Raw genomic sequence first — 12,499 nt, 5'->3', positions numbered from 1 at the left:
ATAAATTTGAAGCAATAGCCTACCCGTGTGTGGTCAACTACATTATAATTTCAGCACCACTTTGACTGGGACAGTGCCAACACGCTGCTTTGAGACAAGTGTGGGGACTCATCTTCATAAATCAATCAATGTCAGATTTTTGTTTTCACTGAATCTCTGTTTGTACATTGGTTAGGCTACAAGTAGGCTTGGAAATGTTAGCTAAGTTGAGGTGAGTGCTCCTCATGATCATCTTGTCTAGTTGGCTCATTTATTAGAACATTTTGACAGCATGTTATGTAGCTTAACAAGTGGATTATTTTGCTCTTCACTTGCAGTCGCTTAGTAGCCTAGGCCTACTCCTGACCAAAAGCCTGTGAATTCCCTGACTCGTCTCAATCAATTGATTTTGTTTCACTGAATCTCCATCTGAATAGGCTATTTGGTTAATTGGTTTCTGGCTGGGCAAATAAGTGGAGGTGGTATAGCTCATCTATTCGTTTGCTCATCTATCACTGATCAGAAACATTTAGCATGCAAAAATGTAGCCCAAATCAAGTTTAGGCCTATTATTTAGCTTGATCACATACAGTTGAAGTTGGAAGTTTACATACACTTAGGTTGGAGTCATTAAAACTAATTTTTCAACCACTCCACAAATTTCTTGTTAACAAACTATAGTTTTGGCAAGTCGGTTAGGACATCTACTTTGTGCATGACAAGTAATTTTTCCAACAATTGTTTACAGATAGATTATTTTACTTATAATTCACTGTATCACAATTCCAAAGGGTCAGAAGTTTACATACACTAAGTTGACTGCCTTTAAACAGCTTGGAAAATTCCAGAAAATTATGTCATGGCTTTAGAAGCTTCTGATAGGCTAATTGACATCCTTTGAGTCAATTGGAGGTGTACCTGTGGATGTATTTCAAGGCCTACCTTCAAACTCAGTGCCTCTTTGCTTGACATCATGGGAAAATCAAAAGAAATCAGCCAAGACCTCAGAAGAAATATTGTAGACCTCCACAAGTCTGGTTCATCCTTGGGAGCAATTTCCAAACACCTGAAGGTACCACGTTCATCTGTACAAACAATAGTACGCAAGTATAAACACCATGGGACCATGCAGCCGTCATACCGCTCCTAGAGATGAATGTACTTTGGTGTGAAAAGGGCAAATCAATCCCAGAACAACAGCAAAGGACCTTGTGAAGATGCTGGAGGAATCAGGTACAGAAGTATCTATATCCACAGTAAAACGAGTCCTATATCGACATAACCTGAAAGGCCGCTCAGCAAGGAAGAAGCCACTGCTCCAAAACCACCATAAAAAAGCCAGACTACGGTTTGCAACTGCACATGGGTACAAAGATCTTACTTTTTGGAGAAATGTCCTCTGGTCTGATGAAACAAAAATAGAACTGTTTGGCCATTATGACCATTGTTATGTTTGGAGGAAAAAGGGGGTGCTTGCAAGCCGAAGAACACCATCCCAACCGTGAAGCATGGGGGTGGCAGCATCATGCTGTGGGGGTGCTTTGCTGCAGGAGGGACTGGTGCACTTCACAAAATAGATGGCATCATGAGGAAGGAAAATGATGTGGATATATTGAAGCAACATCTCAAGACATCAGTCAGGAAGTTAAAGCTTGGTCGCAAATGGGTCTTCCAAATGGACAATGACCCCAAGCATACTTCCAAAGTTGTGGCAAAATGGCTTAAGGCCAACAAAGTCAAGGTATTGGAGTGGCCATCACAAAGCGCTGACCTCAATCCGATAGAAAATGTGTGGGCAGAACTGAAAAAGCGTATGCGAGCAATGAGGCCTACAAACCTGACTCAGTTACACCAGCTCTGTCAGGAGGAATGGGCCAAAATTCACCCAACTTATTGTGGGAAGCTTGTGGAAGGCTACCCGAAACGTTTGACCCAAGTTAAACAATTTAAAGGCAATAATACCAAATACTAATTGAGTGTATGTAAACTTCTGACCCACTGGGAATATGATGAAATAAATAAAAGCTGAAATAAATCATTCCAAAAGCCCGCAGAGGTTGTGAGTCTCAGTTAGTAGAGCATGGCGCCTACAACGCCAGGGTTGTGGGTTCGATCCCGACAGGGGACCAGTACGGAGAAAAATGTTTATTAAATGTATGCACTCACTGTAAGTCTCTCTGGATAAGAGCGTCTGCTAAATGGCGTAAATGTAAAAATATGAACACGAGACTCACATGCTTTTGAAAATAGCAGTGCTTTTATTTCCTATCGGTATCATGATGAAGATACTCTCAATGTAAGACCCTATGCCTGGTCCCTAACAAAGTGGAGTGAGGGTAGGAAAGAGATGAAATGTGGATTAAAAAAGCATGGGCTTGGGCTCTGTTTCAAGATATCACTTTTTTATAAGACAGCAGTTCCACATGTTCCAGTGACAAGTTGTGTGGGAAAAATATTATTTGTAATTATTCTGTTATATTCCATTATATTCTTACTACAAAATATGTGTGTGTTGACTGTGATCGGGGCAGGTGTGTCTTGTCTGTTTAAATTAACTATTGATTTTCATTCATTTGGACCTAACATAATTAAAATATGGCATTCTATTGACTTGAAAATAAATTGTATTAGTCTTACAATGTTTGTTTCTTCGGACCTGCCTAAACAAATTTATTTTTGATGATGTATATTCAATGGATTTATAAAACATAGATGCCCACCCACATCTGCACACCAATACTACCACTCGTCACCGGCATGCACATGGGAGGTATAAAAGTTGTATGCATGCAAGAATGTGGTAAAAAATGGGCCTGTTTGTAAGCGGGTCATGTAAACATTGCCCAATTGCTTTTACAGGCAAAATACCGTAAACCCTATGTGAAAGCAGTATTGGTGTTCTGTCCTGAGACACAATACACACTAGTCCCTCTCACACACACACAATCTTATCTAGGAGTAATGCCCCTGTGTGCCCTCCTTTGCCCTAGGCTGCCATGCCCCAGCCTGCCCTACACTCGCCTGGCCTCTGTTCACCTCTGAGAGGCTGGAACAGCCCCAGGGTGAAGGCTGGCTGCCTGTGTCAACAGCAGCCCTAGGGTATACCACTACCACACTTATGTAACGCTAAACCACATTCAGGCTACTGCTCAAATCCAATGGAAAATACTCAACTGCAGCCTCCAACTACGGCTTAATTTTTTTCTTCCCTCCAGGCAGTGAGCCTTGATGAATTTGAATGTGGGAGCACAATACCACCGAACCAGGCGATTACCAAACCAATTACAAAATGTGCAAAACCTACTTGATTAAAACTCCTCCAGTGTACTTGTGATTAGAGGGAAACAATATGAAACACATCTGGTGTAAAACAGCACGGGCACTCCGCTGGTAAGCAGAGCTCCATGGCAACAGATAACCTTCTTGTGTGAAGTCTGCAACTCACCCAATGTAAAAGCAACTCTCTCACTCCTTCAGCAGAAAGAAACGGTTCTGAAAAGTTTCTCACCATAACCAAATGAGTAAATTACCTTAAGCCCCCCGAAAAATAAAAAGTAAGACAAAAAGAGCCTACTGCTGTGCATCAACATATTTCAGCAGTTAGAAGGAAGTTGAAGAATAGAGGATAACTGGGTGAGTTCAGAGAGAGAGGGAGTATGACTTCCCTTTTTTACCTCCCTCCCTCTCTCGCTCTTCCGTCAGGCCCTGGAAAGCAACACGGAGTCTCCCGACTATGGCAACCAGATAGAACAGATTCCTGGGAACATCTGCTGCTCCCCAGCCCTTGGATAAATCAGTCCCAGCCAGCTATGCTTCTTATTTACCCAGATAGCACATCAAGAGCCTCCGCTCATTCAGCTCCCAAATCTCACAAACCCCTGTGGTTCTACTGCTAGTCTGTTACACAGAGAGAGGGAGGGAGGAAAGAGGGAGGGAGGTAAGAGGGAGGGAGGAGATGGGGAGGCACTGTGGGCTAAAGAGGGGGGGACGGAGGAAGAGGTTGAATATTACAAGCCAAGATAAGGTTTGTACACTAGAGGGACTCCTGCTCCAAAGCCCAACACAAACCGTGGCGTGGATGATAAACAAACGCTAAATCATTAACATGATATATAGAGCGAAAACAAAAAGGGTCTTCCCCTCTGACATGCCAAGCATTATTCATTGGTTAAATCCCACCCAGACAGCCTTTCTGTGTATTTCCAAAGCCCATTCATGAACACACAAATACATTTAGAGTCATTCCCTAGCGAAGATGCTTTCTAGAACTCACTTGGTTTCTCCCTCGCCGTCTCCCGTAGTTGCGTCTCACCAGTGTCTTGTAGTTCTGGTTCTTCTTGGTCAAGTAGTAGTACAGGACACAATCGGACACACACTGCAGAGAGAGAGGGTATGACAGACAGGGGGACATATGCACCCATTACATTTTTTATTAACAACAGACAACATAACAAATACAAACCATGTGCTTTTGGATTTGGGGGAAAGTAGAGGATAGTACAGAGTAAAAACATCAGAGAATGAATTAAATCCACTGTAGCTCACCTTTCTCTCTAGATAGGAAGCAATGAGGCCAAAATTCTTTGGGTGCTGAACAAACCTGTGAGAAAAATACAGAAGAGAAAACAGTCACGGTTAAAGCTACATTCTGGGATTCAAAAAATAAAATGGCAGCCCAGCCACTTGTTTAGGTATACAGCCGAGGAATGTTGCTAAAGAAATGTATCGCCTCTCAAAATCATAGCCAAAGAGCTTCTGCAAAGTCAAAGAATACAATGTTGACTAAGGATGCCACTGAGCTCCATAATTTTTTTTTGCAGCCTACAGTCGCTAAACGCTTTTCCATACTCGGCAGGCATTTAATACATTTTACATTCTAGAATTCCAAGTGAACCTGATTTGTGGTGGGAAACAAAATGAAAATCATTATGAGGGACTAATATGTTTTGAATTTCCCTTTTCCACAAAGCACTAGTCAAGAGGTCAGAGAAGTATCTGTGGATCTTGGGGTCATAGGCAGCATTCTTCCTCCTCCAAACACGGCGAGTTGAGTTGATGCCAAAGAGCTCGATTTTGGTCTCATCTGACCACAACACTTTCACCCAGTTCTACTCTGAATCATTCAGATGTTCATTGGCAAACTTCAGACGGGCCTGTATATGTGCTTTCTTGAGCAGGGGGACCTTGCGGGCGCTGCAGGATTTCAGTCCTTCACGGCGTAGTGTGTTACCAATTGTTTTCTTGGTGACTATGGTCCCAGCTGCCTTGAGATCATTGACAAGATCCTCCCGTGTAGTTCTGGGCTGATTCCTTACCGTTCTCATGATCATTGCAACTCCACGAGGTGAGATCTTGCATGGAGCCCCAGGCCGAGGGAGATTGACAGTTATTTTGTGTTTCTTCCATTTGCGAATAATCGCACCAACTGTTGTCACCTTCTCACCAAGCTGCTTGGCGATGGTCTTGTAGCCCATTCCAGCCTTGTGTAGGTCTACAATCTTGTCCCTGACATCCTTGGAGAGCTCTTTGGTCTTGGTCATGGTGGAGAGTTTGATTGATTGATTGCTTCTGTGGACAGGTGTCTTTTATACAGATAACAAACTGAGATTAGGAGCACTCCCTTTAAGAGTGTGCTCCTAATCTCAGCTCGATACCTGTATAAAAGACACCTGGGAGCCAGAAATCTTTCTGATTGAGAGGGGGTCAAATACTTATTTCCCTCATTAAAATGCAAATCAATTTATAACATTTTTGACATTTGTTTTTCTGGATTTTGTTGTTGTTATTCTGTCTCTCACTGTTCAAATAAACCTACCATTAAAATTATAGACTGATCATTTCTTTGTCAGTGGGCAAACGTACAAAATCAGCAGGGGATCAAATACTTTTTTCCCCTCACTGTACACCTATCATCTCAACATGGTGATTTTTGTTTTATTGCGACAGGTAGACCTACATTTGCTGCAGAATAGCCTATGCTAAAGTAAAATAAAGACAGAATGCACGTCTAATTTACACATCTCCATCTGGCTTCGGGGGTCACATAATTGTTTAATTGTAAAGATTTGTATTTATTTATTAATTGCAGCTGCAGAGTTTTAAAACACCTATATCGTTGCTTTAAATCAGTGCACTAGCGAGCACTCTCTAGCAGTCTTTTTCTCTCTCCATCAATTCCATTAAAATTGCATCCAAAATAGATAATCCTGTACAAGATTGATATAAAGGCCTATAAATAAATGTTTTTCCTCATCAATCTACACACAATACCCCATAATGACAAGCGAAAACAGGTTTTTAGAAATGTTTGCAAATGTATTAAAAATACAAAACAGAAATACCTTATTTACATAACTATTCAGACCCTTTGCTATGAGATTCGAAATTGAGCTCAGGTGCATCCTGTTTCCATTGATCATCCTTGAGATGTTTCTACAACTTGATTGGAGTCCACCTGTGGTAAATTCAACTGATTGGACATGATTTGGAAAGGCACACAACTGTCTATATAAGGTCCCACAGTTGACAGTGCATGTCAGAGCAAAAACCAAGCCATGAGGTCGAATGAATTGTCCGTAGATCTTGGAAAGGGTACCAAAACATTTCTGCAGCATTGAAGGTCCCCAAGAAGACAGTGGCCTCCATCATTCTTAAATGGAAGAAGCTTGGAACAACCAAGACTCTTCCTAGAGCTGGCCGCCTGGCCAAACTGAACAATCGGGGGAGAAGGGCTTTGGTCAGGGAGGTGACCAAAAACCCAATGGTCACTCTGACAGAGCTCCAGAGTTTCGTTGTGGAGATGGGAGAACCTTCCAGAAGGACAACCATCTGTGCAGCACTCCACCAATCAGGCCTTTATAGTAGAGTGGCCAGACGGAAGCCTCAGTAAAAAACACATGACAGCCCGCTTGGAGTTTGCCAGAAGGCACCTAAAGAATCTCAGATTATGAGAAACAAGACTCTCTGGTCTGATGAAACCTAGATTGAACTCTTTGGCCTGAATGCCAAGCGTCACGTCTGGAGGAAACCTGGCACCATCCCTACGGTGAAGCATGGTTGTGGCAGCATCATGCTGTGGGGATGTTTTTAGCGGCAGGGACTGGGAGACTAGTCAGGATCGAGGGAAAGATGAAAGGAGCAAAGTACAGAGAGATCCTTGATGAAAACCTGCTCCAGAGCGCTCAGGACCTCAGACTGGGGCGAATGTTCAACGACCCTAAGCACACAGCCAAGACAACGCAGGAGTGGCTTCGGTACAATTCTCTGAATGTCCTTGAGTGGCCCAGCCAGAGCCCAGACTTTAACCCGATCGAATTTCTCTGGAGAGACCTGAAAATATCTGTGCAGCGATGCTTCCCATCCAACCTGACAGAGCTTGAGCGGATCTGCAGAGAAGAATGGGAGAAACTCCCCAAATACAGGTGTGCCAAGCTCGTAGCGTCATACCCAAGAACACTCAAGGCTGTAATCGCTGCCAAAGGTGCTTCGACAAAGTACTGAATAAAGGGCCTGAATACTTACAGTTGAAGTCGTAAGTTTACATACACTTAGGTTGGAGTCATTAAAACTTGTTTTTCAACCACTACACACATTTCTTGTTAACAAACTATAGTTTTGGCAAGTCAGTTAGGACATCTACTTCGTGCATGACACAAGTAATTTTTCCAACAATTGTTTACAGACAGATTATTTCACTTATAATTCACTATATCACAATTCCAGTGGGTCAGAAGTTTACATACACTAAGTTGACTGTGCCTTTAAACAGCTCGGAAAATTCCAGAAAATGATATCATGGCTTTAGAAGCTTCTGATAGGCTAATTGACATCATTTCAGTCAATTGGAGGAGTACCTGTGGATGTATTTCAAGGCCTACCTTCAAACTCAGTGCCTCTTTGCTTGACATCATGGGAAAATCTAAAGAAATCAGCCAAGACCTCAGAAAAAGAATTGTAGACCTCCAAAAGTCTGGTTCAACCTTGGGAGCAATTTCCAAATGCCTAAAGGTACCACGTTCATCTGTACAAACAATAGTACCCAAGTATAAACACCATGGGACCACGCAGCCGTCATACCGCTCAGGAAGGAGACACGTTCTGTCTCCTAGAGATGAACGTACTTTGGTGCGAAAAGTGCAAATCAATCCCAGAACAACAGCAAAGGCCCTTGTGAAGATGCTGGAGGAAACAGGTACAAAAGTATCTATATCCACAGTAAAACAAGTCCTATATCGACATAACCTGAAAGGCAGCTCAGAAAGGAAGAAGCCACTGCTCCAAAACCGCCATAAAAAAGCCAGACTACGGTTTGCAACTGCACATGGGGACAAAGACCATACTTTTTGGAGAAATGTCCTCTGGTCTGATGAAACAAAAATAAAACTGTTTGCCCATAATGACCATCGTTATGTCTGTAGGAAAAAGAGGGAAGCTTGCAAGCCGAAGAACACCATCCCAACCGTGAAGCACGGGGGTGGCAGCATCATGCTGTGGGAGTGCTTTGCTGCAGGAGGGACTGGTGCAATTCACAAAATAGATGGCATCATGAGGAAGGAAAATGATGTGGATATATTGAAGCAACATCTCAAGACATCAGCCAGGAAGTTAAAGCTTGGTCGCAAATGGGTCTTCCATAGGCAATGCTACCAAATACTAATTGAGTGTATGTAAACTTCTGACCCACTGGGAATGTGATGAAAGAAATAAAAGCTGAAATAAATCATTCTCTCTACTATTAGTCTGACATTTCACATTCTTAAAATAAAGTAGTGATCCTAACTGACCTAAGACAGGGAATTTTTACTAGGATTAAATGTCAGGAATTGTGAAAAACTGAGTTTAAATGTATTTGGCTAAGGTGTATGTAAACTTCCGACTTCAACTGTATGTAAATGTGATATTTAAGTTTTTTTAAATCACGTAACTAAAAGGACAACTCTATAGACAACCTATTAAGGACAACCAAATAACAGGTACTCACTTTTCCTTGAAAATCTCCTTCTCGTGTTCGGTCCACACATTCATGAACTGCCGAGCCTTGTACACCTTCATTGGGTCGTCCATCAGGCCGTTCATGTTGAGGAACCTGACTCGCCTCTGCTCTGTGTCATACATCATGGGCGGGATGACGGACAGCTGTCTCATCTGCTTCTCGTTGTTCTATTGGACGAGAGGGGGTGGAGGGGAGGGGTTTAGAGATTACATTTGTTAACCTTGTTACAACTTGAACTTGATTCAATGGCTGCATCCCGATTCTCCACCCTTCTCCCCGAGTGTGCACTTGCACACTTCCCGTTAATAATTTAAAAGCATTGGATTGAGAGTTTCAACCCTTGTGAAATCCATTACAGGAAGTGTGCAAGTGCACACTTCAGGAGAAGGGTGTAGAACAGGACGTAGCCAATGACACTGCTACACTTCCTGAGAACTAGGGGAAGTGGTGATGTGTTTAGCATTGTATTGTAACTATTCACCATCAGTAGAGTGTCTTGACCATCATGACATCAGTGTGGGCTATGCCTTGAGGGGATTTTTGGGCAGTTGGTGGTGACTGAACCTCTTTGGTCATAATAATACTCAAACTTGGCAATGGTTCAGTGAAGAATGTTCATATTTGTGAAGTGTGTTCATTTCCACAAGAGCTATAACAGACAAACAGATGTTTAAAAGTTAACAGCACTCACCTCCTGTTCAGAAAGGCCGTCGATGATTTCAGAAATCTCATGCTCGCTTCTGGCGATGGTCGCAGACATTCCAGTTCCTCTCTGACCAACCCTAATGGGAGAACAAAAGACAAGGAAATTAAGAAACTACAGGAAATATAATGACCGTTTAAAAATACCAGATGAAATCTTCTTCAAAACCCCTATAGGTGCCATCACATCATCACATAGGGTGCCCCTCCCTTCCTCATGACCCTTCTGTCACCTCTTCACTTCAAGGAAAAAAGGCTAAATCGAGCTGTATCAAACCAGTTTTCTGAGAAATCTGCAAACAATGCTGGGAAAACATTAGGTCTGCTGACAAATTAAGTTGCTTTAGCATTCAGGAAGTTAACTTCCCTCTCCACCACCTACTATCGACAATGCATTCAGAAAGTATTTATACCACTCGACTTAGTCCACATTTTGTTGTATTACAGACAGAATTCAAAATGAATTAAATCGTTTTTTTCCCCCTCACCCATCTACACACAATACCTCATAATGACAAAGTGAAAACATGTTTTTAGAAATGTTTGCAAATATATTAGAAATTTCTCATTTGCATAAGTATTCACACCCATGAGTCAATACATGTTAGAATCACCTTTGGCAGCGATTACAGCTGTGAGTCTTTCTGGGTAAATCTCTAAAGCCTTGTTCACGTTACAGGCCTTAATGTTCAAATCAGTTTAGTTTTTCAAATCCGTTTTAGTCTACCGACTAAACAGCCAGTTACAAGTGACCAAATCGGATTTGGGTGTGTTCAGACAGCAGTAATTTGCTGACAAGACTACGCTAGTTGTCATAGTAACAACGGGTGTGTGTGCAGTGGTGTAGGCTGAGTGGTGGTGATGCTTGTGCTTCCTATCATTCAGAAGTTATGTAGCAAGCTAAGGGGACAACAATGCCTGCCATGGATGTTTCCTAGTTGCTTAAAATGTTCAAAATCATAGGGTAAGCCTCGAAGGATAACATGAATCAACTTTCACAAACAAGTCCTTTTTGGCTAGCAAATGTTTAGCTGTTTAGCTTTCTAGCACATTCACTAATTTGTTTGTAAACAATTAACAAGCACATGTTCTTGTCAAACTGTCAAGAGAGTAGCTAGCAAGCAACAAGATATGTGGAATAACAATCTAAAATCAACTTGAGGGCAAATAAATCAGATTTGAATATTCAGACAAGTCACATGGCCAGGAATCATATTTGTATCTGACTTCAAACCACCTACGAAGGTGGCTTGAAATGTGGATTGAACTATTTTGAGTCCATGTGCTTTTTGCCTGTTCAGACTGCTGGAAAATGAACAGATTCGAATAAGATATGCAAATAAATAGGATTTGAGTCACTCCAAACTGCCAATGTGAACAAGGCTTAAGAGCATTGCACACCTGGATTGTACAATATTTGCACATTATTCCTGTAAATATTATTCAAGCACTGTCAAGTTGGTTGTTGATCATTGCTAGACAGCCATTTTCAAGTGTTGCCATAGATTTTCAAGCCGATTTAAGTCAAAACTGTAACTAGGCCACTCGGGAACATTCTATGTCGTCTTGGTAAGCAACTCCAGTGTATATTTGGCCTTGTGTTTTAGGTTTTATGTTGTTGTTCTGCTGAAAGGTGAATGCATCTCCCAGTGTCTGGTGAAAAGCAGACTGAACCAGGTTTTCCTCTAGGTTTCTTTTTTTATCTTGAAAAACTTCCCAGTCCTTAATGATTACAAGCATACCCATAACATGATGCAGCCACCAATATGCTTGAAAATATGGAGAGTGGTACTCAGTAATGTGTTGTATTTGATTTGCCCCAAACATAACTCTTTGTATTCAGGACAAGAAGTGAATTGCTTTGCCACATTTTTTGCAGTATTACTCTAGTGCCTTGTTCCAAACAGGATGCATGTTTTGATATATTTTTATTCTGTACAGGCTTCCTTTTCACTCTCTCAATTAGGTTAGTATTGTGGAGTAACTACAATGTTGTTGAACCATCCTCAGTTTTCTCCTATCACAGCCATTAAACTAACTGTTTGAAAGTCACCATTTGCCTCATGGTGAAATTAGGAAGGACGCCTGTATCTTTGTAGTGACTGGGTGGATCGATACACCTTCTAAAGTGTAATTAACAACTTCACCATGCTCAAAGGGATATTCAATGTCTGCTTTTATTTTATTTTAATAATCTACTAATAGGTTCCCTTCTTTGTATTGTTAAACCTCCCTGGTCTCTGTGTTTGAAATTCACTGCTCAACTGAGGGACCTTACAGATAATTGTATGTGTGGGGTACAGAGATGAGGTAGTCATTCAAACTCATGTTAAACAGTGTTATTGCACACAGAGTGAGTCCATGCAACTTATTATGTGACTTGTTAAGCAAGCTTGTCATAACAAAGGGGTTGAATACTTATTGTCTCAAGACATTTCAGCTTTTCATTTTCAATTAATTTGTAAAGATTTCTAAAAAACATAATTCCACTTTGAAATTATGGGGTATTGTGTGTAGGCCAGTGACACAAAATCTCAATTTAATCCATTTTTAATTCAGGCTGTACCACAGCAAAGTGTGGAAAAAGTAAAGGGGTGTGAATACTTTATGAAGGCACTGTAAAATAAGTAATAATTTAAAAAAAAGTTAAATTTAAGAAGAGTTTCACAAAAGCCTTTGAAGTGGAAAACATAAAATCACAAGGACCCAAAATGAGTACAGTTACTACCTTAATGTTCTGAAGGACTTGCAAGGGTGGTTTATTACTTAATGTGCAACTGTGCTGTTTGGGCAACAATGGCCCCCTTTTTTTTTTTTTCACTGTAA

General features: G+C 41.4%; 1 protein-coding gene across 5 annotated transcripts in view; it reads right to left on the bottom strand.

The window, feature by feature from the left end:
* ncor1 (nuclear receptor corepressor 1) overlaps window positions 1-12,499 on the bottom strand; it is a 128,405-nt gene that overhangs the window by 54,496 nt on the left and 61,410 nt on the right. For 3 of the 5 annotated variants that reach the window (XM_084170946.1, XM_084170947.1, XM_084170948.1), the window contains exons 11-14: window positions 9,663-9,753; window positions 8,960-9,138; window positions 4,525-4,579; window positions 4,253-4,354 (exon numbers count right to left, since the gene is read on the bottom strand). In XM_084170946.1, coding sequence (XP_084027072.1) covers window positions 4,253-4,354; window positions 4,525-4,579; window positions 8,960-9,138; window positions 9,663-9,753 — 427 coding nt within the window. Of the gene's footprint in view, window positions 1-3,424; window positions 3,798-4,252; window positions 4,355-4,524; window positions 4,580-8,959; window positions 9,139-9,662; window positions 9,754-12,499 lie in introns of those variants that run through there. The other 2 variants (XM_084170950.1, XM_084170949.1) reach the window with 2 other exon arrangements.

Source organism: Coregonus lavaretus, assembly GCF_964263955.1.
Source record: "Coregonus lavaretus genome assembly, chromosome: 10".
Classification (NCBI taxonomy): Eukaryota; Metazoa; Chordata; class Actinopteri; order Salmoniformes; family Salmonidae; genus Coregonus; species Coregonus lavaretus.
This window is presented reverse-complemented; position numbering and strand designations above follow the sequence as displayed.